This window comes from Varanus komodoensis, unplaced genomic scaffold (assembly GCF_004798865.1).
Source record: "Varanus komodoensis strain SLA01 unplaced genomic scaffold, ASM479886v1 scaffold11, whole genome shotgun sequence".
Classification (NCBI taxonomy): Eukaryota; Metazoa; Chordata; class Lepidosauria; order Squamata; family Varanidae; genus Varanus; species Varanus komodoensis.
In genome coordinates, this window is record NW_025335317.1 from 9,764,237 (window position 1) to 9,788,950 (window position 24,714).

Sequence of the window (24,714 nt, forward strand, 5' to 3'; positions counted from 1 at the left end):
GCTGGATTGGCTAAGAAGCATGAAAGAGATGGAGGTGCAGTCAGGTAGGGTAAGATAGAAAACCTTCTTCAAAATCACTGTGGGCCAATCAGGAAGAGAAAGCTGAGATCAGTAAGGAACAGTACAGTGGAAAAGGGGGAATTTATTTACAAGAGCTTCTGGGATACATGGGGAGAGTGGGAGGACAGAGTGGGCAACATGGGAACCATATTTACCTGGAAGCAGCATGACCATCTGAGCAATAGGTCGAGGCAAAAAATACAAGCTATGGAAACAATGTGGCTTGTATTGCATGCCATACTCTATATGGTATTTTCAGGAGACTGGAAGGACTGTCCTGGGAAGGCCAAGGTCGAGAAAGGTGACTTCTGCCAGAGACATTGATTGAATGTACTTCTGGATCTAGCCTATAGTTTTCAGGCTTATATGAATAATGCAGACACATAGCCGTTGGCAATCGTGGATTGCTTGTTTGAATGAGAAAAGTGGGAAATGTTTAATATACAGTGGCACCTTGGCTCACAAACTCAATCCGTTCCATGACTCTGGTTGCCACCCAAATTGGTCGTGAGCCAAGTCAAATTTCCTCATAAGGTTAAATGTAAATAAGGTTAATCCATTCTGTAAATTTTTTTTTTAATCACAGGGAAGGCAGGCACGATCACGGGTGCACTCGGGGGGGGGGGGGGAAGGCCGTGGGTGTGCTCGGGGGCAAGATGGGCGTGATCGTGGATGTGCTATGGGGGGAGGCAGGTGTGATCGCGCCCATCTCCCCCCACCACTAGCACGACCATGATCGTGGCCATCTCCCCACTCTGTTGGGTAGGGAAATGGCCACAATTGCAGTCACCACCCAATGTGGAGTTTGAGACCCAAGTCAAAATTTTTCTGAAACTTTTGTTTGCGACCCAATTCGGTCATGAACTGAGGTGTTCATGAGCCGAGGTACCACTGTATAGCAAATAAAGCCTAAGATATGGAGGAGAAAGAAGTGAGGCAAACAGTGGTGCTGCTTCCTTCTGTCTCTCATGGGATGAAACCCCCAATTTCTCCTACTCAAAAGCAAGCGAGTGTAGCCCCTGTCCCATGAGGACTTTCCTACACCTCTTGGATGAACATCCGGAAAAATTTCCTGATGGTCTGAGCACTCAGGCAATGGGACCAACTGCCGAGGGAGGTGGTGGGTTTTTGTTTGCTGGAAATATACAAGCAGGAACTGGGTGGCTGAACAGGGGACTTGTTTCAATGGCCTCTGTGGCCCCTGCTAACTATGTGACCCTGTGTTACCTGCTGCCCAATTCCAAATATAACATGGAAAGATTTTCAGAAATGTTTCCCCCACATGTTATTCAGGCAGTGTCGTTGTTGTGATTCATAGTTCTTGGCAACCTCCATCTCTCAGCGTTTTTTAAAAAAACGTTTTTAAATGCATTAGTTGAAACTCATGTTTTGGTTTGGGAGCTTGTGGTAGATGGACCTGGACTTGGACTAATATGATCTCACCAGAATAATAAAGTCATAATTCATGTAACAAAAAGGCTTTGGGTTTCGGGGATTTTGCAAACTTGGTGGTTTCCGAGTTGAGAACTCCCCATGGCCATCGAATCATGGCAAATGTACATGACTCGGGCTCGCAAAATGTGACTCCTTGTGATCTGAAAAGAAGAAGGCGATTCTTTCTTTGCTATAGAGAACATGATGTCCTTCCCTTCAAGAGGCTACTGCATTTCAGATTTGGAATGGCAATTGAGTTGCTGTGTTACTTGCATTAGTAATGCCCCCAAATCATCAGACCGAGAGTTCATTGGAATCTAGCATGTCCGGGTTTAGTTTGCGAAGCTCCCTGTGATACCATGCTGTTGTGGTGGAGGCCATACTTACATTCTCATTGGACTTTGCCTGCAAAGTGGCCTGCCGAATGCTGGATGTCCATTCAACAAGTATGGCAGTGGTAGGAACCCTTCTGAGCCATTGAAAATCCATTCTGGATTTTATTTGCACTATTTGTATTATGTTTATTTATTGTACGTAAGCCGTCCCGAGGCTCATGCAACGGGATGGCGTACAAAAATGCCAAATAAATAAATAAATAAATAAATAAATCGAGAAACTTTGAGGGGAACCACCACAAAATTACTGATGTGGGAGGTGTGGCAAAGGAGAGGTCACCTGTTTCCCAAACAGGTCAAGGTAGGGCTGGGGTCTGCACCCCAACAACTCTTTTGAACTCGCCATTTAAGGGTGAGGGTTTAGTGTGAGGACATCAAAAGGTGTCCAAAGGCACACTGGTGCCTGTGGGTGGACACTGTGTTGTCTATTCTGACATATAGCATGATTTTTAAAGTCAAAGACGTCTACCCAAACCAAAAAGGCCTACTTGAACTCCACTTTCTGGGTCATTCTTCAAACACAAAATGGATTCTGGGTTGGGGCAGAAGTTAGGCAGGCACCAGGATGGAGGAGCTGAGCTTGCCAAGCTATTATCAGAGCAAGAGTGCCACAAGGTTTCATCCATCGCTCGTTTTGCTTTGAGGCAGCAACACTATACCCCCCAGGCGGCTTTTAGGAATCTCTGGTATTTCTGTGGTTAGAGGCAACTTGCCTCATCCAGATAACATCGGTCTGACATCCTGAACTCTGAGCCACATGATCTGTAGAGGAAGCCAGCCATGCATATCTGCACTCTCAGTTGTCATAGTTATTGACATGGGTACTGGCTGTGTGAAGTTGCCTTCACCTCTTGGTCCATCTAGCCCAGCGGCATCCACTCTGAGTGTCTGTCGCTCTCAGAGCTTTCGGGCAGAGGTGTTCCTTGGTCCTGAATCCTCCTGAGAGCATTTAGCTGGGGATGCTGGAACCTGATGCATGTAAAGCCTTTGCTCCGTCATGAAGGCATGTGACATCATCAAAATACCCTTCAGACTGGAAAATACAAGATGTGATTCATCCCCTATAAGCCAACCCAGCCTTTCTCAGCTGTTACCTTTGAGAAATGTTGGACTGCAGCTCCAAGAATTCCTGACTATTAACTACACTAGCTAAGGCTGATGGGAGCTGAAGTCTGAGTCATTTGGAGAGGAATGGATTGGGAGAAGCTGTACTAAGCACTGTTCATATTGTGTTCACCCAGCCTGGTACCCTCTGGATGTGCTGGACTACACCCCTCATCACCCCAGCTAGCAATGGCCATGCTGGCTGGGGGTGATAGGTCTTGCAGTCCAAGATCTGGAAGGTACGATGCTGCTGAAAGCCAGCATATATCATCCGGCCTCAGGATGTCCATCAAAGACGTTTTCCTCTTCTAATAATTAATCCTGTTGTGGAACAACAAAACGGAAACCCATTCAGGACATTTTTCTCTTCTTATGTAAGAGCCTGGCCCTTGTTCTTTGTCTGGCATTGTTGACAAATGAAGTGAAAAAGCTGCTGCAGGGCATTTTGTGACACCGGAGAAGGAACTGCAGAAAAACTGTTACCTCGAACAGTTTATGATGGCTTGAGAACAGCCCTTCTTCCTCCAGCAGACCCATTCAGCACAGTGGGATGCATTTGTCTGGACTTGCTTTATGTAAAAATACGGTCTTCATACTTTATTTACTCTTGAAATGTGCTGCGATTCCTGTCATTTTCAACTCCGTACGCCCACACAGCTCCGTTTCCTCAGTATCCATCTGGACTGGAATCTTTCAGGAGTCATGTGGCTGGTATTCCATCTTCTCTTGATAATTGGAAAATTTTGGATCCAGCACAAGAACTTAAAATTCCCTTTGTGTAGCCATATGCCTTAAAACTTCTTGCAACAGCAAATTTCAGGTCATTTGTCGAGCAGGAATTCGAGAAGATACATATGGGCTCCCGCTCATGCCTGGCCTTACTATTCTTAAGAGTAGTATTTCATACACAGAGAAGGGGGTCATTAATGGGTAAATTATTCATAGATCTAGCTGGAAAAGAACCGCAGATGCACAGGGAAAACTGGCTGGGGTGGGGAGAAACGACTGGGTTTTATACTACTTCCAAAAAGGAGTAGGCTCAGATTAATGTCTTTCTCAGCAGCAAGGAAAAGAGTAGGACTCTAGAAGCAATTTGTCTCCTGAAAATGGAACACTGCACAGGGAAAGATCACTGTGCATTGGAGGAAACTTGCTTTAATTCTGTGTTTGGTTTGAAACATGTGAAAACCATTCCTTCATCTGTAAGAAATCCAAGGGCAGTGTACATAACAGTATAAAAACAAGTGCAATCCAATTAAATTGCTATAAGAGGCATTCAAAGAGGCAATATTCAACCAGCAAGCAACAAACAGTCATTCACTCTCAAATCAATTTAGACTGAATTTAAAAGTTAACTTTTTAAAACTGAAAAACCCTGTGCATACATTTTAATTGAACACTGAGGGGAAAGGAGGGTGAGCATCAACCATGTCTGCCTTGGGAGGGCATTTCTGGGTGCCAACACAGAGCAGGCCCTGTCTTTTGTAAATGCATAATGCATTGCTCCCAGTGATGCATTTTGGAAGGACCTTTCTCTGAAGATTTTAATAAGCATTCTGGGTAATCGGAGGGAAGGCACTCTTTCAGATATTTTTGAAACCAAGCTATTTAAGACTTCCAAGGTGTTAACCAGTACACTGGACTGTGCTCAGACTGTCAAAAGGAGGCAGTCATCTCAGGCAGCAGATGCCAGGAGCTGGGAACAACTTCGGATATTGGTCATTATTATTAATATTACAGCATATTTATATTTTTCCTTGTTTTTCTTGTAAGGAATCCAAGGTGGCTTATATAGTCTTCCTCTCCATGTCATCCTTATCACAACAATCTTATAAGGTAGATCAGGTTGAGGAGTGGGCAAGGGGGAAGTGCATTGCAGTTGTGAGCTGTGATTTTTCCTGACTCTGCAAAGTTAGGTAATGCTTTCCTGGTGATGCATTTGGGACACTCCACCCACCTGTGGAGGTTTTAAAGTGCTCATGGCATGATGCAGGAGAGAGGAGAAAGGCATGGAGAACCTCATCTGATATGGAAAAGCAACCTAGCTGAACAATGCTGGGATAAAACCCTTCAGCAGAGAAACCTCAGGTCTCTAGGCTTGCAATGTGGCCACCAGAGGAAGGACTGTGCTAAAAACAGGGACTCCTAAAGTGAGGTGGAGAAGGGCTCCTTGGTTCTCCTTATCTTTCCTCTCCCCTCCTTCCCATGAATAGATGAGAAAGCCGTGAAGGGAAGAACATTTAAGAGCCTTAAATCTTTACCCATCCTTGGTGTTTCTGCACAGTCAATCCTTGTCATTGTCTTTTTTAGCTGTTTTAAACTTCTTAACATTTTCTGATTGTATATTTTTTTCTGCATTTGTATTGTCTGTTCTTAATGGATTGTTGGAAACTGCCCAGAGAGCTTCGGCTGTGCAGCAGTATAGAAATGAAATGAATGAAAGAAGAATTTGCAACCCATTCTAAGCAAACGGGGTGTGCTCCAGCGAGAGGCAGAGATTGCTTTATCCAGGGAAGATACTTTCTTCTTCCACGGAAGATATGTAGGACTTTCACACCTCGATAGAGGCTCAGGAACATGGAGGGCTGGAGACAGAACTGAGCATGCTCAGTGGACTGCTACAGACCGCTCAGGATACCAAAGTGAATCCTAAACCAGGAACACTCCACTCTGCAACTTTTTGTTGCTGTTCCTGCATGGATTGAGGTTTTGCAACATTTGGATTCAGACACTGATTTGTTTTTGTTAGTAAATTGCTTGTGGAAACCCTTGACCCCTTGGATTTACAGGTGTATGTTGGGGTGACCTATGGAATCATCAGAAAGGCTTTCTATGTTCGTGGTCCTATTAGGTGGGAGTGGGAGTGATGGAAGAGTGAAAGGACCGTGCAAACAAGGGATTTTTTAAATAAAAAGTTATTTCCCAATCCACTTGGGAAAAGAATGTTCAGAATGTTTAGACTGACCCATTCTATTATCACACATTTTATGAATACCTTGCTTAATCAGAAGTTTCAAACACCCAAGCAAATGAAAGTCCACATCCTAGAGGTGATGAAAGACTTATAAAAATAGCTGGTATATTTAACATCTGACTTGAGGAGGCAAAGAAGCAAATGATAAATTGTTAGCATGTGGGTGCTTTTCTTTATCAGCTCCCCTTTGAGGCCCAAAAGACAAGGCAGAAATGGTCCAAAATCAATCAGCTAATTTACTTAATCAGTCTGGGCTAAATGCTAGTCCACCCAACCTGAAGATAGAGTACCCTCATTGATTTTGTCATAGTCATTTCTCCCCTTCTTCTAAGGGTACAAGCCTTTTCACAGCTCACAAGTTCAATCCAATTTTAAAAGAAAAACCCACAGCCGGTGATATTAAATGCATATAAGAAGTCATTAGAGGGGAGCTAGCATTAGAAGACCTTGTCAAAATGTCAGGGCAGTGGTTTGTCGGGGCATTAAAAAGACAGAAGGGAACAATCCAGCTGTGACCCAATCTGAGACCTCCTTTACTTCTCGCCTTCCCATATCAAGCACTGTGGCATTTTGCCAAAAAAATCTCATTTTTAAAAAATCTGTAGCTGTCTCGTGTTATCTTCAGAGATCTCAGCTCAAAGTATGCTTGCGGTGCATTTTAGGTTTAACGGGATGGTCCCATGAGTCCAAAGCCAACATTAAAAGATTAGTATCCAGTTGTTTTGAGAAGGTGAGATGAGATGTGTTCAATGCAGGAGTGGGGGAATGTTCAGTTTGTAAAGGGGGAATGGAGAACAGAAACTGACCCATTTTGAAACAATGTGGGATTCCACCCCCTCCCCACTAACAAGTCCCACTACAAACTCTGAAGACTTCCTGCAGGTGGGGAAACAGATGTGGGGTCTCCAAAGTCTGCTTTGAAACAAGTGTGTCTCCTGCAAAGAAAAACTCACTTTCCACAGGCTGGGAGGTTCCATGCAGGTCACAGCGTGGTGGGATAGGAGGAGGAGTGCCAGTCATCACCAGTGATGTCACAGGCTCCGTCCAATGGGCACCCACGACAGAACCACATTTCCGAAGGCCCTCCAAGCAGCAGTGGCCCTGGCAGTTTCCTCAGCCATGGGGCATGGTGTGTGGAAAATGCAGTGTCGCTGAAGCAGAGACACTTCCGTGATGGAAGAATGCTGGATCCCATCGATCACCAAGATGCAGAGCCATTGCGCTTTATTGGTGCCAGCCAGGTTTTTGATAGCCACTAGGCAAGACTATCTGAGTGCCTGCTGCCCCCCCAGTCAGTCAGCCTTCACACAACTATTGTCCCAGGCCTAGAGCAAGAGCATTGTGTTTGCTCCACATCCTCTTCCTCATCTTCGCTTGCTGGACAGGTAGAGAACTGGCGAGCAAGGGGACTGTGGCATTTACCACCTCCAAAACCATTCTGTGTTTCTATCCTACCTTTTTTCCTCTTGTGGGAACTAGAACCCAGATCTCCTGGGCCACCAGTCCAGCACAGTAACCACCATGCCAGTCTGGCAAGATGGACTCCGGTTCTCTTCACTTGGTGGAGCAGCTCACAAGAACAAATCATGGCCACTTTTTAGGAGCAGAAAACCCGGTCCTGCTTCCACCAGCTGCAGATGGAATGAATGCTTGCAAGGGGGTAATGGAATGGAATCTGGAGGACCAAGTCTGAACATCTGTTGGCTTTTCACTCCCCCAAATGGATTCCTGCTGAATAGAAATCTGCCAGACTTTGGTATTTCTTGATAAATCAACAGTCTTCTTTCTTTTTCCCTTAGATTCCTCTGCCCTCTGGTGGCCATATTTGTTGTTTTATATTGATTTGCAGTAGCAAGTCTGTAGCTAATTTTTTCTGAAATAAGGCATAAAAAGTTGCACTTGGACTGAATGTAGACAGATACTTGTTTCCTTCAGCTTGGATACTTCTTTCAGCTTTTCTGATAAACAGTGGAAGAATAAGTGAGTCTTGCAGATATATCAGTCCCTCCATTAACCCTCGATCTGATCGTCTTCTGAGGCTTCCCTTTGGATGGACAAACATATTACTTTGCTTGCGGAGTAGCCAACTCACATTTCTCTTCTCCCCTCTCATTCATTCTTTCATTCATTCATTCATTCATTCATTCATTCATTCAAAACGTTTATATACCGTCCACTACCAAGGTCTTGGGACAGTCTTACAGTAAAGTGAAGCGGAGCGTGTTGCTCTTCTATTCTTTACAACTGCTTCTGCATTGCTGATTTGTCAGAGCAACACCAAAGTAAACCCTGCTTACCGACCCTGATTTAAAAAAAAAAAAAAAATCACATTGAGCTAGCAGAGTTTTGCATGTTAAGCTCATTTAAATTACGGCACATCACGAGTACAGGAATGAAATGGAGTTGGCTACTGTTGGCCTCAGGGAGAAAGCCATCCCGCTGTTTGAGATGGGAGAACTTCCTGCTGTGTGTAGGAAGTTCTCCCACCTCAGGCTGCTGCCAGAGGTGATGGGACACAAGGGGCCACTGTACACCACTGCCGGGGGGCATGAGCTGGCCTGCCAATCCCTCCCCTCAGCATCTTGCTATTTCAGAGCAAGGCACTGCTGCAGAGGAGGCCTTGAGGCTGCTCTTACGTCCGCAGATCTCCAGTGTCACCTCCCCACCAATGCCTCACTTGGAAAAAGCACCCCACATGGAGGCCTGTTGGAGCAGCCTCCGGTGCAGCAGGAGGCAACTCAGAGTAAAGTAGCGGGAGCCTCTTCCTGGCTATTTTTGGGAGTTTTGATTGGGTACCAGAGTTTGTTGGAATGATCTAGCCATGCCATCTTGGAGACAGATCTTGCCAGTAGGGTACCAGGACTCTTAGAGCAGCTGCCACTGTGGAAACAGAATATGTTTCCGACAAATTGGTTGGCCATGTGTCCTCCTTCACAGAGGACACTCCTCTCTTTGAAGGGCTGTCAGAGGACAGTCCTTTGTTGGAAGGGCAGTCCAATCAACATCTGGTTTGAAGATCAAGGAAGAAGAGCACCCAGGTCCTTGAAGTGTCTATGAACATATCACACATGGGTGGTACCCGATTAGGTACACAGGTGACCTGGTCACAGCCTTTCCCACTATGGGGAGATTTATCACATTTTTATGTAAAGTCTAATTTCTAAATTTGAATCTATCCCTGCAAATTTTATGCACACTTATATCCTCTTTGCTCCCTCTTTTTGGCTGATGCATTTCTTCTGCTTTGAGCTCTGACAAAAGGTGATCCACTGCAGAAGGAAATGGAAACCCATTCCAGTATCCTTGGCATGAAAACGCCATGGACAGGGTCATAAGGATAAAAGATATGACAACAGAAGATGACCCCCTCAGGTTGGAAGGTGTCCAATGTGCTACTGGGGAAGAGCAGAGGGCTAGTACTAGTAGCACCAGAAAGAATAAAGCAACAAGGTCAAAGCTGAAAGGACACTCAGTTGCAGATGTATCTGGTGGTGAAAGAAAAGTCCGATGCTGTAAAGAACAATATGGCAGTGATAGTTGAACTATAAGGAAGGCTGAGCACTGAAGAATTGATGCTTTTGAATTGTGGTGCTGGAGAAGACTCCTGAGAGTCCCCTGGACTGCAAAGAGATCAAACCAGTCAATCTTAAAGGAAATCAACCCTGATTACTCTTTAGAAGGTCAGGTACTGAAGCTGAAGCTCAAATACTTTGGCCACCTAATGAGAAGAAAAGATGCTGATGCTGGGAATGATTGAAGGAAAAAGGAGAAGGGGATGGCAGAGGTTGAGGTGGCTGGATGGGGTCACTGGGGTGGGCTGTGTGGCCTGTGTGGACTCCAGGGGATGGTGGAGGACAGGAAGGCCTGGAGGAATGTTGTCCATGGGGTCGTGAGGAGTCGGGCTTGACTGTGTAATTGAACAACGAAAATGCACACCACACTGGGTAGGCTTTTGGACTTGCAAAATTTCTCCTGCCTCTTCCTGTGGCACCTGTACCCAGCTTTGCCATTGCCTCTCCTCTGTATGTGTGTCCCAGTTCAGGGATCTGTGTTTCATGGACTGGACACTATGCTGGTGAGTGGAGACTAGAGCCCAGCTCTCCCAGTTCCCCAGGCCAATCACACCATGCTGGCCTGCAGCCAGAGTATTTTCCAAAGAGCACAGTGTAGACTGTAAGAAAAGAGATCCCTGCATGCAATTTCCAGGAAGAGCACCACTCTGACTAAAAACAATTTGTGACTGCCTCCATATTTGGTGACTGAGTCTCCAAGTCAGATCTGAAGACCAGCTTCAGAGGATTTGGGAATGCAGTTCTGTTCTGATAGTTCATTCAACCCAGTGGGCCCGACATGCTGACAACACATAATTCCACTTATTCACTGGGTGGTGGCAACCTTTGTGTGCTCCAGGGCAGCAATGGCTATTCTCTCAGGCCAATAAGAAGCAAGATCAGGAAACAGCTGGGGAGGGGCTCTCTGTAACTCCAGCCTGACCCCAAAAGACTCACATTTCAGCCTCCCGTCTTTTAACACTCATCAGGGCAGGCAATTTTGCTTAGGAACTCGGATCAGCTGCTCAGCTGTTTTTCAAGTTGCTTTCCAGGTTTTAAAATGACACATGCCAATGTGTTTTGAATGAAAAATACATAGCCAAAGATATATATGGTCATCTTAGATCACTATGTGGACTTCACTTCCCTCGGCTTTGTGGCTCCTATACATGTAAACCTCTCCCCTTTTCTCCAGTAAGTAGGGATGGATCAGAAAATGTGGGTTTGTCTCTTCCTCATTTTCCCCATTAAGTTTGTTCTGTCTTGCTTCTGTATCACTTTGCAGCTTTTTAAAAAGACTCTGCATGAACATTTATTAGAATTTATGAAATTGGCCATCTAAGTCATCTGCAGGGCAGGAAGTGCAGGGATGCAACACCAGCATCCATACCTCTTCTGTAATCAATAAGAAGATCATGGGCAGCCATGCTAGACTGCACTGTGTACTATGCACATTTGCCTAATAAACACATATTTGCATACATGTGACTAATACACATATTTTGCAAGGTATTTTCTGCAGTAGAATGTTGCATTATGCATTTTTGTCCATTTTTTCATGAAGGTATGCAGTTTTTATTTCCATTTTGGTAGAATGAATACGTTTTGTACAGATGTCTTCCCCTCCAGTAAACCGCCTTGCAAAATTTGGAGAGGTGCGAGTACTCAAGAACTGTGTCCTCATTTGTATACGGATTTGGGAAGTGCAAACTGGATGAATTCTAATTGCAAGCTGATTGAAGTTCTCGCCCATCCCTCTTAGTAAGGAGGCAGTAGCACAAAGCATCTCTAAAGCAATACCCACGCATCATGTTATTTAATAGCGGTATATGTTAAAAAGAACTATTTTTGTGCATCAGTGTTTTGTGGAGTCTGGAGTTTCATCTCAAGCTTGTGAGAAGACAAGTCAAGGTGGCAGGGTTCCCGAAAGGATATCTCTTTCCCAGCTGATGATTTTGCCGTGTCCTCCTGCAGGAGAGTGTTGGGTGTGTTTTACAGCCCTCACACAGTTCCTACAGAGCAACAGGGCAGCCCTTCAGGCCTGGTCATGACCTGCTGTGAACTCAGGTGCCATAGTAGCTTTCCCAGGATCCTGTGCAGCACATTGGGCTTCCATGGCCTTTGCACAATGTTCCTCAGTAGGCAGGAGAGTGGAGAAAATCTTCCCCGGGTAGGGAAATCAGACCGGATGCCATCTTACCTCTTTTGAGGTGGAATCTGGCTTACCCAGCCCTTCAGCTACCCCATAACGATCCACATATTGAAGCCATCCCACTTTTTCCCACTTTGGACACTGACTAGAGCAACCTTTCCCAACCTGGTGCTTCACAGATGCTTTGGCCTACAACCTGTGGCATTCTTGACCATTAACCATTCTGGCTGGTGCTTCTGGCAGTTGACTTTGGAAACATCTGGAGGGCATCTGGTTGGGGAGGGCAGGGCTGAGACCTCTTTGTTGTACTGAACATTGGCACCACCCCATAAATCCAACACAGGTCTCTTGTTATTCCCATATAATGATCAGGAGTGAAGTTGGCATGACGAGGTCAGGGAGTGCCTTTTCTACGAGATAGGTTCACATCTTTCCTACTTGCTTCTTTCCATTTAAGAAACAGATCACCTGTAAGAGAGGTGTTCAAATTCCCTTGTCTTGGAAGGTTATTCCATCTACCTACCTACCTACCTACCTACCTGTCCACCCACTCATCTATCTTATATGGTGCACATCCCAATTCTTCAGATTTATCTTACTGAGAACCACCAAGGAAGCAAAGTAAAAGCACAAGCTGTTTGTAAGTTTTTACTACTGACAAGGTTCTATTCAGACGACTGAACAGGAGTGACACACGAGAAGAGCAAATTAGTCTTTTGAGGAGCTAGCTTGATTACAAATGCAGGCGACAAGCATACACAGGAAGCTCGAAATGTGGACGGCTGAGAAAGCACCGATCCCCCAAGCTGCTGTTGATGAAGGTCAGTGTGTATGATGAGATCAATAAACTCAGAGAAAAAGGATCACCATCCCTGGCTTTTAGGTCTGAAATCATCCTCAAAATGTGACACTAACTAAGATCTTCTGAAGGAAGGCCAAGCGATTGGTTAAGAAAAGTCCCTCCTGCAGTACTTCCGCTTTGTTGTGTGTTTTGGAAGGATGGGAAGTACAAAAGCCAAGTTTCCCTGTACAGCATTTTCTCTGTTAGTGTAACATAGAGAAATACCACCCTAATTAGAAAATAGGATAGTTGGTGATAGATTCTGAAGTCTGCAGAAGAGCAGGAGAACTTCTGAAGTGACTTTTCTGAACTTCAGACAGGGTTCGGACATGCCATCACACACGTGCCTTGCCTATGCAGTCACTGATATTGCCAATAAGGAGGCAACACTCGACTCACGGGGCGTGGGTCCCACTGAAGTCAATGGGGCTAACACTGGGTTGCTCTCCTTTGACTCATTTTGGCTTCAGGCATGCAGTGAGCTGCAGAAATAATCCAGACAGAGCAAATTATTTTCTAGTACTAATCCTGGGGAAATGGGAGGCAAGAAGGGGAAATCATATGCCTACAATATATATTTCAAATGCAAAAAGGAACCTGATTAGGATCTCAGTCATTACTTTAGCAAAGCAGGTGGCCTTGTCATTCACAAAGAAATTGTGTGGCAAGAACGGCTTCTGTAACCCACCTGAGAAGATTTCTTTAAAAACAGTTTAGCTCTCATTACATTGTCCATTGGCAACTCCTGGCCTATTGCTGACTTTTCAACAGTTGGAAAGCAAATGAAAAATGGGCATCACAATAAAGGATTGTTATGAAGTACAGAAGCCACCATGCCTTGTCCTTACAAGTGGGCCAGAAAAATGGCTTGGTCATGAAGCCAGCTGGGTGTGAAAACCTTTCTTTGGCTCTCCCAGCTCTGTGTAAAGGCTAAATTGGGGGCTATCACAGATAAGCTGTGTAACCAAAGGGTGGAGATGTGATTATAGTTCATCTCTGCTGAGAATTCAACATCCAGGTTACAAGAGGAAGTTCTTACAGGTCAGTTTTGCAGTCTGTTTGGAGATAATTTGTCTCAGACTCTGCTGCCATTAATTAGGATATAAAAATTAAGCAGGGGGAATTCAAGAGCTGAAACCTCTGACAAGGTATCTTAACAAAATGGACTTGCTTTTGATCCATCCAAAGTGTGAGCCGGTGTGTGTTTCCCTTCCATGTTTGGAGCTTGCATGTTTTGAGAAAAATGTTTTGATTCCATATCAGGTGTTGTGTTATAAAGTGCTCTTAGTAAATCTCCTGATAAGGGGTTTAAAAAATTGTAGGGCATATGAGCAAGTCTACTTTTCTAAACTAGGATGCCTTCTTCTCAAATCTTGTAATTTAAACACTGTTTTCTATCCAAGCCCACGTTGAAGGATGCAAATGCCCCCAGATGCTGCCTGTACTTGACATTCCTCCAACTGTCATTCTTCAGCAACCCATTTTGAAGGAGGCTCAACATTTCTTCCGTGTCTTTACAACTTTACTGTAATACCTGACTGGAATCCCAGAGGACCCGATGAGATAGACATCAAACAAATAGACAGTTCCTGCATTAAGTCCCTTGATGGTTTCTGTTGTCACTGCCCGTTGTAGATTGAGATCATGGAAGTATTTGCACATCACCTTGTCATCTTTCCTTCTCAGTTCAGGTCCAGAGCACCTGTCCGCATTCCTGGTTTCCATCCACACCTGGTCCTCCTGAATCTCTTTCTTGTACACGCAGTATTTGCTCAGTTGCTGGGTTCCTAGCCAGGCGATGGTGACTGAATCACAAGTTCTCAGCTTACTGAAGGACTTGATTTTTAAGCTTTCTGGGAGAACTGGGAAGAAGGGTTTGTAGAAGAGGGAGGACACCTGGACCTTCACTGAATCATTGGAAGGCTCTGCAGACCACAGGTGTACCAAGTATCTATCGCCCACCCGTCCCTTCACCATGAAGTGTCTTAAGCCAGCAAAATTCTCGGACATCAGCAGCTTTCCACCCCTGGATATTTTAACTCGTATTTGGCCACTGCAAGACTGGAAGGCAAACTGGACCTGTGTGTGCTTGGCCTGGTACCGCAAGTGGTAGGGTTTTTGTTTCCTCCCATCCACGTTGAACTGGATCACCTTCCCATCCTTGAGCTCAGTAACCTTGGGCTCTGGTTCTTCCAGAGTTCGGGCAAAGGTGCCTGTGTAGGCAGCACTGGCATTGGAGAGAAAATTGACCACAAACACATCAAAGTAATACTGGGTATTGGGGGAAAGGTTGGGCACTGTGTAGGTGTTCTTGGTGCCCACACAGATCTGCCTCACCTCCCCATTGCTGGATTTGCTCACCATGTTCATTGCACCATTGGACAGAATCGTCACGTGCTGAGGGTCCAGGATATGAGGAGACAGAGAGAGGGCCAGTGGTTGTTGGGATTTCATCCCAGATAATCTGATGGCTGCCTCTGCTGCACATAAACTCTTGTGGTTGTGCTTTTCGTTCATCAGGAGACAGTACTGCACCTTTTCCTTGTACTTCAGGACTGTTGGGCTATGTTTCCAAGCCAGAGTTACAGTGGTGTGGCCAACGCTGATGACGTCTATGCGTGGATCCATTGGAAGTTCTGGATACAGGTGCTCAGAGGTTGTGTCAGTGGTTAGATACACGGTGATCTGGGTGTCTCTTTCAATGGATAGGAATTCGAGCATATAGACGGCAGAATAGTAGGACATCCCCGTGTAGGTTTCCACAGAATTGCCTCTGTAGCTATAAAGAGTAGACACCATCTTCGTGGTCTTCTGAAACTTTCCGGCTTCGTGGATGTCCAAATTATCTGTCAACAAAATGTAGATATATATAATACTTAGGGACAGGTTTGAGGGTCCACATGGCTTCATGGCTGGTTTGCTTTGGTAAAGTTCCTCAAACTGAACAGTGTGCCACTCAATATGCTCTCCCACCCACCTTCAGAACCAACCTTCTCTAACTTGGTGCTCTACAGAGGTTGTGGACTACAGTTTCTGGTGAGAGTTGTAATCCAAAACATCTGGAGGGCAGCAGCTTGGAGGAAGCTGCTCAAAGCTGGAGAGTATAATTTTTTCTTGATGACCAAACAAAGGTCAGGGCCATCAGTCCTGTCACAAATGCCCCAGGATTCTCTCCTGTTGTCTGAAAGGTTCAATAAAGCTGAGGAGTGAATCGATAATTTCAAGTAGTCATGGAACCCTTGGGACATTTGTGAACTTTTGCACGGGGCCTCTTACCATGTGCTTCCTTCCGGAGGTAGTTTGCAGAAGTCTTGTGGACCCGTATGTTCCACTCGATGGGGACATCGCACGGCGTCACTGTCACTGCGAATGGTGCAGACATTCTGCCTTCCTCTAAAACAAAATAGTACCTGGAAGTGAAGTGAAGAGGCACATGGAGCATGTGAGAGTGCTGAGGCTGATTTTACAGGCAAAGCAAAAGGGAAGAGCTGTGTGAAGCCAAACAGAACAACACACCCAGGAATAACGCCAAAGGAAAAGGGACACACTCAGATAAAATGAGTTCAAAACCTTTTAATTCAAATGCAAGTGCACTATATGCACCCCAGAACCCACGTGTGCCTAAGTTGAAGCAAGAACATTGAACAAGCAAATACAAAGGGAATACAAGTTGCAGATTGGCTTAATATGACCGTAAACAGAGAGCAAATGCATAAACCCCAACCTCTTCTTTGCAAGGTAGAGTGTGCTACTCCAGAAGGCAATGGGATGTGGAGTCCAGCATAAACAAAAATTCTGGGTGCCTCTATGCGGCAATAATAAATAGTACATACAGCAACAACAAACTACTATTATCAATGTACTATCTCCGTGCAACGGTAAGACTATTATAATGCATTTATATGCTATGTTTTTGTCTCTTGCAAGGCAGGTTACATAGTCCTCCTCCAGTCCATTTTATTCGCACGACGACAATCCTGTGGGGTAGACTAGGCTGAGGGTGAATGACTGGCCCAAAGTCACCCAGTGGGCTTCATGGCTGAGTGGGGACTGGCACCCGCATCTCTCAGGTCCCCAGTCCAACACTTGAATCACCACACCACACAACACACTAGAGTAGGTTGTCAGTCAACAACTCTGGAAAATGATTTTGTTTGCATGCTTACTCAGAATAATCAATCTATCTTTAATTTTCTGTTCTCCGTTGTAAGTGGCAGCCAAGGGCAGGCTATAAAATCCTTGATTTGGAACACTGGAGCAAGATTTGGAATATTGTTTAGGTAATATGATTTTTTTCCTCCTGTTCTGGCATGGCTTCTGGCAATTGGCTGCACTGAAGCCCCTCTGTATTTTCAAGCTCTCAGAGCATGGTAATTAAAAGGAACAATGTTGGCTGCTGCTTGGAACAGATAAAGAAAATTAAATGTTGGTGTCTACATTTGGCAGTCAGGGAGTTGCATGAAGATGGAGGGAAGTGACTGAACACTTGCATGTCTGTGCAGAACCACCAGGAGGGCCTCACCTAAGGACGCCGAGTGAAGGAACTCTCCCAAGTACCCCAGTCCTCATTTCCGGCTTTATATAAGAATCCTCAAAATGGACTGGGTAGCAAAAGTTTTCAGCAGGTTCTTTACCATGTGTGCAGTACCCTAACTCTTTTTGCTCTGGTGCCTGAAGGGAACCATCTGACTTTCTCTCCCTGACTGTTGTGTGAGCTTTCTAGATGTGAAGGTAAATGACTGGTGTTTTAGGGTTAACAGGACTAAATTAGAAAACAGGTTTCTACCTTGCCCAAACCTGGTAATCACAGAGGACTTCAGTGTGATCAGTCTATCACAAATTAAACCACATATTTCTACACATGAATTCTGTGATAAACTATTGCAGTATATCTTTTTTATAGTTTTGTTAGCAACTGTGAGCAAGATTTGTAGCAGAAAGGTTGGATATATATTTAAAACTATTAAACTATCATTCTTATTGTCAAGAGCCCGGGAACCCAAAGATCTCACAGAATTAATCTTTCATTTTTGGGTTTCTCCTTCAAAATCTCAAATCTGTCTTTTTTTGTGGGGGGGGGGACACCTTATCATATCATAGTGTGATTGTAGCATTTTATTTATCATGGGAAGAAATGAAAGACCATTTAAGGCTGCCTCACCTTTTTGGTATATCCTTGACGAGGTGGATGGAGGTTTCCTTGCCATTTGCAAGAATCATTGTGTGATAAAAGTGGGAAAGGTCGCTCTTGAAACTTTGCTGTGAAGTGCCGGCCTTCTCCGCAGAATGACAGATGCATGAGAGCAAGAGAAGCCAAGAGGGTAGGTGAGATTGGCTTCTAGAGATCATCTGTGCTAAAGGTCTGGAAGAGGATAATAAGAGGCTGAATAGACTTTTTAAAACAGCAGGTATTACTAATCAATCATTATAAAATTGCAGGCTTTACTTGTGTTTAGCTTCTGGCTCCCCTCTACCAATATTTGTACTCTCTGCTCCCATATTAATCTCACACAAGCTGGGAATCCAGGTGCAGAACAGGTGAGGCGGTGAGACCAACTGGGCAGCTCTACCGCTCTGAGGGATGCCGCTTGGCATCTGATTGCTAAAAAGGGAAGGACAGATTGGGGAGTGGATGAGCAGGGCGTGACTGGCAAGTCATTCTGGAGATTGGCCATTGGACCCATGCACTCACCCCCAACTGCTATTCATCGCTTCTCAAAGGAACCTTAAAGCCAAACTTATTTGCTGATCAGGAAATGCACCGCTCATCATCCATGATGTCATGTCGACAGGGACATTTGAGATGTGCGTGAAGTAACAGTGGCCCATTTACTGGCTGTATTTTCCATTCATGCTGGGACAATCCGACCTCACTAAAACAGAAGCACTTCTTTGAGGGAAGATGCCTGGATCCTAATAAAGTGGTAACAAGTAGGCATCACTTTTCTGTACAAACTGGTCCTCTGGAAAGAGCACTGAATCAGAAGGTAAAGCAAGGTGAATCTAGGTCAGAGACAGACTTGAACAAATGTCATATCCTCCACTTATGAACAAGAAACCAAATGCACCACTACAAGATGGAGGACACTTGGCTCGACGATACTGCAAATGGGAAGATCTTGGGGTTGTTGTAGATCAAAAGCAAAAAATGAGCCAACAACGTGATGCAGCTGCAAAAGGGGCAAATGCTATTCTGGGCTGCATTAACAGAAGCATCACTTCCAAAACATGTGAAGTACTAGGTCCACTATACTCAGCACTAGTCAGACCTCACCCGGAGCACTGCGTCTAGTTCTGGGCACCTACATTTTAAAAAGATGCAGAAAAGCTAGAAAGGATACAGAGGAGGGCAGCAAGATGATTCAGGGTCGGGAGGCAAAGCCCTGTGAGGAAGATTGAGAAAACTAGTCAAGTTCAGCCTCAAGAAGAGAAGTCTGAGGGGAGATATGATAGCCCTCCACAAGTACTCAAAAGGTTGTTACAAAGAGGATCTCTTCTCAAACACCCCAAAGTGCAGGACACGGAATAATGGGCTTAAGTTAAAAGAAACCAGATTTGGACTAGACACCAGGAAGAATTTCCTCTCTGAGCAGTATGAAACGGAACCTATCACCTGGGGAAGTTGTGGGCTATCCCTCGCTGGAGACATTCGGAAAGTGTCTGGACAGCCATCTGAGTGGGATGGTGTAATTTAGTGTCCTGCAGCGGCAGGGGGTTGGACCTGATGGCCTTCTGGCCCCTTCCAGCTCTACTATTCTCTGAGAGAAAGCTGCCAAGTTTTGCAAACAAATGATAGTTGCAGGAGGAAGGGTCTGAAGGCAGGGGGTGCTCTTAGAACATTCTCCATTTGGGGAAAAGCCTCTTTCAACTGAATTTGAGTAGTAAATAGAAGGGAAAGTGGAACATTTGATTAGCGGATAATGGCAAGAGAGAGCAGGAAGCTATAAATGTACAAAAACAGGGAAGCCACTTTCGTTATGTCTATTTATTCCCCCCTGCAATAAATAACAATAGCTAAAAAAGCCGTGCACCATACCAATTTTTCTTAACATTCCTGTTAATGGCACTTACCTTTGCATTGCATCTGAAATTAAAATTCTACTCTGTCAGCGTTGCTTCCCAACAGCTAATATATTTCATCAACTGATAAATATAACACTGCCTTCTATTAAAGTGAGAGCATTTGAAATTTTAAATGCCTATTTGGGATTTTAAATGCCTTGGTAAAATTTAAAGCAGGTCAATGCATGGATCCTAATATATATAAAATAATGAATCTAATACAAATGAAAGATGCATGCAAACATTTTCTGCATATTGCTCTCCTAAAGAAATTATTTTCTATTAATATCCTCATTCTGTTTTGAAACATCTCTTTGGCAGTTCCTTTGCTCAAACTGCATCTTAAAAGCTCAACAGAAATGCTTGACACAAACTTTAGGTTTTCTGTCTGCTGCTGTCCCAAAGATAAACTACGGTAATCTATTTTACTGACTACAAATCCTTCTAACTGAGAAAGCCTGGTATAGCAATCTTATCTCAAACAGAATATTGAGCTCAGGTTGAATTTCATTTGATTAAATGAAACCGAAATAATCAGATTCTTGGACAGATGGACGCACACACGTGTGTGTGTGTGAGAGAGAGAGAGCTCACGCGCGCACACACACACACACACACACACACGGGTTTGGGGAAATACCATTTTATTACACTTACCTTTAGAGATATTATCCTGACAACTTTTTTTCCCAGTTTCTTTCCTCTAACCCACAGCTCTTGGGATCTTTGCTGGAGGATGGAAAGCGCAATTGGGAAACCTGTTTAACAGGGTGAACTGATTTTTCCATATGCTTCAAGCAGGATGAAATGAAAAGCTGTTAGTCCTACAGGCAGAGAGAGAGCAGAGAAAAAGGACTGGTCATCTCTGATTTTCCCTTAAACCTGCACCGTTGGTATATCTTCAGAAACAGGCAGTCCTGCTTCTGCAGTTCTTTTCAGGGGGAAAAATAACTTTGCCTTTGCAGAGCCAGGATTAGTCCTGCGTGGAAGGTGTTAGGCAGGCAGCTGGGCTGGAAAGGAGAGCCATGTCCCAGGCATGTCTGTGCTCAGAGTAGGTCTTTGACAGAAAGCAAAAGAGCATATATGAGCTGAAGTGGAGGGTGTGTGTGCTCATTTAACCCTTTTGTAGTATTAGCTAGCCCAGAGCGTGGTTATCTCTGTGCATATATTTCCATTGGGCGAGAAGAAGGATTTTCTGGCAGGATTGCATCCAGACTGAATGTGCCATTTGCAACTTGAGAACTGGCTGTTTTTAACATTCAGTGTCTAAAAACCGAAGGGCCTGCTGGCATTATTAGTATTTATAGTGCTATTTCTGTAAGCTCAGACGTTGGAATTGTGGAATGGGAAAATGGATGCACATAATGAAGCATCTGCCAGAGACAGAAAACTAAAAAATTAGGGGCCTGGTGAAACAAATGCCAGGTATGAGAACCAAAAAGGTTTCATTGCAGGATTGAAGGCATCTGCTTCACATCCACCCGGTAATTTAATATCAGTCTTTCTAAGAGCCAGTGTGGTGCAGTGGTTGAGAGCGCAGAACTGGGACTCAGGAGGTCTGGATTCTGGTCTCCACTCAGTCATGGGGCCTACTGGGTCAGTCATACACTTTCAGCCCAGCCTACCTCACCGCGTTGTTGTTGTGAGGATAAGACTGAGAGGAGTAGAAGAATTATGGAAGCCACCTTGAGTTCTTGGGAAGAAACAAAGTGGGGTATAGATAAAGACAATGAATTGTTGGAGATGCAAGCATCCCATTTTGATAAAAATCAGTTGTTCATAAAATGATGGGTAGCTGGATTTGATGCATGTTCACCAGAAGTAAAGTGCCACTTTGTCCTAAGGGACTCTGTTCCAAGTAAATATGCATAGGATTGCTGCCAGAATGTGAGTTTATAACATATTAATGCATGGATATGCAATAACTGTAATGAATCATTAGGATAACTGCCACCACAATGAAATAATGCAGCTACTTGCCTGTAATGCCAAGCTGGCAGGGGCTGAGCTCCTTGTGGATTGCACCTGCCACCATTCTGAATCTACAAGCAGCCTGTGGCTTGTGGTGTTGGGCAAATGCGATGTCAAGAGTTGTTTGAAGATGTAGACGACCCTCAGAGAACTGTCATGCTATATTGGGGATACTTGAGGGTTGTCTACTGCTTCAGAGAATCCGCAACACTAGGTTTGCATGACACTGAGCAGGGGCACCTTCAGACACAGCAAAAAGTGTGCCTGGGCACCTATTGCAAGAACCCTCCATGGGGGTTGTTGTGTTGTGTGAACTGACATGAGTCACTAGCACGTAGATCTTGGTGTTAGAGGGGCATCCAAGTCATTGTGATACCAACAGTTTTGTCAGATGAGATAACCCTGGTGCAGACATTTTGGATCTGTTGAATTTACTGTTGCCTTTCAAGGAGAGCCAGTGTGGTGTGGTGGTGAAGAGCACGGGACTGGGACTCAGGCGATCTGGGTTCTAGTCCCCGCTCAGCCATGGAGCCAACTGGGTGACTTTGGGCCAGTCACAGACTCTCAGCCCAACCTACCTCACAGGGTGGTGGTTGTTGTGGGGATAAGATGGAGGAGGAGATGCAAGCTGCCTTGATCCCTTTGTAGAAAAAAGGCAGGATATAAATCAATCAATCAATCAATCAATAAAATATACTATGAAAAAGGGTTCCCCTCAGACAAAATCAGAGCCGCAGCCTCCACAGCTTCTTGGACCAACATTCCCAATCGTGGGTAAAGATCCCACAAGTGCAATAGAGCTGGACTTTAGCCAGATCTTTGCAGCCATACCTCCACCTATGCTCAGCCTGTATATATAAAGAGATAAACATTACAAAACACTAATTAGAATTCAGTAATCTATGCCACATCTCAGAAGTCCTTCTTCCAAATTTTGCTTCCAGTGTAAAAGCGATTTAGCTGATGCATACCAGACAGCAAGCTGCTTTCATATTTTGCTACAGCCTACACAGCTGAGTAAATGTGCCTAGGTATTGGTTTCTATTCTTCCACTTTTAGCAAATTCTTGCCATGTGTGTCATTTTCCATAGAAAGTGGCGCCTGGTTTCCCACTGCCAAACTGGACGGAATAGGTATTTGTTCCAACTCCAGCGGAGGGTGGTTTGTGCATTAAAGATGAATCCTCCTGCTCAGAAATGCATGTTGGCTCCAGCTGGTCTCAAAGGCACCACATCTCTTTCTGCAGCTGCACTTTGTCCAATAAAATGGTGGGATGTGACAGATAAACTCCTTCTGGAGATGGAACAAAGGGCGGCCGAGTCAAATAGCCAGGCAGTTTTGTATTGCCATTTCATGACCCGGCAACAGGGGAATGGCTGCACCTTGAAAAACTGCATGGGAAGCGATTTGTCTGGGGTGGCTTCCAAGGTTACAGCACTGCAGTAACTGGAGCTATTGTGGAAGATGAGTTTTCATCTGAAAATTTCCTGTTACCTTTGCATCAAATGGCAGGCTATATGACGGTTGCAAAATCCGTTATTTGCATTTCACTGGCGGTCAGGTGCCTTTCATTCTGTCATACGCTGGGACTAAAATTTGCTGAAATGTGTTTATGTGCATTTGCACAAATTTGCACTGCTGAAAATGCATGACTCCCCCCCCCCCCCCCCCCCCCCCCGATTCATAGATCCTCCCAAAATGATATTTTCTTGCTTTAGTCCATGGAAGAAATGTGAATTTGGGGAAATTTTTAAAAGACACCTCATACTCTTCAAAAATGTCCATAAAATCGTGGACATCTAAAACATGGTCTACAAGACTGCAGAACTGTGCAACTTTGGGAAAATGCAATTCTGCAGAATCTGAGGGATGGATTTCTAAACATTCAAACTCACTTGAGTCTGTTGTGGATAAATTTGAAACCCATAGTCGAAAGCCAGCAACTGTAGTCCTGTTTTCAGCTGTATTGTGCTACATTCTGGTAATTCACCTGCAATTTGAGGGGTATCTATGTATGCTAGGACTATCCCCAGGTGTTTTGCCACCTGGTTTCCTCTCCTCCAGTTCAATGCATGGAAACTGGACTAGCAGGTGAAACATACTCCAACCCTGGCAACAGGACATGCAACAGGACATTTGGGGACAGAGGGCTGTGCAACCCACACCAATGTCACCCCACTCCCAGCTTCTGCTGCCTGAAGCAGCTTCCTCATTCTACCTAACAATAGGACCAGCCCTGATCGCACCCAGTTCCTCTGCCTTCAAGGGCAGGTCATGGGAAGAGAAGGGGGGAAAGCAAGGCAAAGACTGACAGTATGATCTTTGGCTTAACTGCAAAAGATCTCGTCGTTGCTTCGAGTGGTGAGGAAGCCCGAATCAGAAGTGATCATAGCAGCCAGGAAGTAGCTCCTGATTCACTCTGGTGAAGGGACTCTTCTTTGGTTGGCCTCCCAGGAGTTCTTTCCTTTGGCCAAAGCCATGGAGGAGCACGAAGGCTGAATCTCCAGCCTTGAGCATCATCCCAGTCAAGGTCCACAGCAGGCTGGTCCTAAGGTAAAAATAAGCATGGAGAACATTGATGGGGTGTAGACCCCTGGCAAATGCCATCCTTTGGCTGCCACTTGACCTTCAGATTTGAACAAACACAGCAGAGAAACTAAGATCATAACAGGAATGCAGCCTGCTAAAACAGATCTATTCCTTCACAGCCAGCTTGCTCTTGACAAAGTGATGTCTGTCCCTCAAAATTTCAGGCCATAATAAATTTGCTACAAGACTTTTTGTTAGGGACATGGCAGAGACCCTTGTAGTAGGAGTCAAAGTGTGCCATGGGTGATTGAGCGGTGGCAGCAGTTCTGGGAAACGGGCAGCAGCCATTTTTGAGATGTGATATCAAATGTTGATTATTGTTGCTACTTCCCTTTCATCTTTGCATGCGAGCACACCCACCCATGCACACACAGAGCTTCGATGGTACATTAACTTCTGCCATTGAGAATATAGCCCTTGCAAGAGGTAAGCCTCATCGGAAAGTTGCAAACCTCCTTCTCTCCTCTTTTCCTTCCCTCCCTCTCCAGCCTCGACATATTTACTTGCAAGCTAGTTTCATCACTTTCGACCGGATTTACTTCTTAGGAACTCTGCCTCTGTCCCTCTTTTTGTTGCAGCTA

The 24,714-nt window shown here is 44.8% G+C and overlaps 1 protein-coding gene across 1 annotated transcript; it reads right to left on the minus strand.

Annotated features, from left to right (window-relative positions):
• Window positions 1–14,005: 14,005 nt before the first annotated feature.
• Window positions 14,006–17,872, minus strand: LOC123018164 (protein NDNF-like). The gene is made up of 3 exons (XM_044420013.1): window positions 17,673–17,872; window positions 15,788–15,921; window positions 14,006–15,357 (listed from the first exon to the last, which is right to left on the minus strand). Exons 1-3 carry the CDS (start codon window positions 17,858–17,860, stop codon window positions 14,006–14,008), a joined length of 1,674 nt encoding a protein of 557 aa, XP_044275948.1. The 5' UTR covers window positions 17,861–17,872.
• Between the last annotated feature and the right edge of the window lie 6,842 nt (window positions 17,873–24,714).

Bases quoted from the DNA above. Each gene is read 5' to 3' on its own strand.
- LOC123018164 (XM_044420013.1), bottom strand. From the start codon at position 17,860: ATGATCTCTAGAAGCCAATCTCACCTACCCTCTTGGCTTCTCTTGCTC. The intron at 15,922-17,672 runs GTGAGGCAGCCT...CTTCACTTCCAG, and splicing joins GTCAAGGATATACCAAAAAG to GTACTATTTTGTTTTAGAGG. The intron at 15,358-15,787 runs GTAAGAGGCCCC...TTTTGTTGACAG, and splicing joins CCTCCGGAAGGAAGCACATG to ATAATTTGGACATCCACGAA.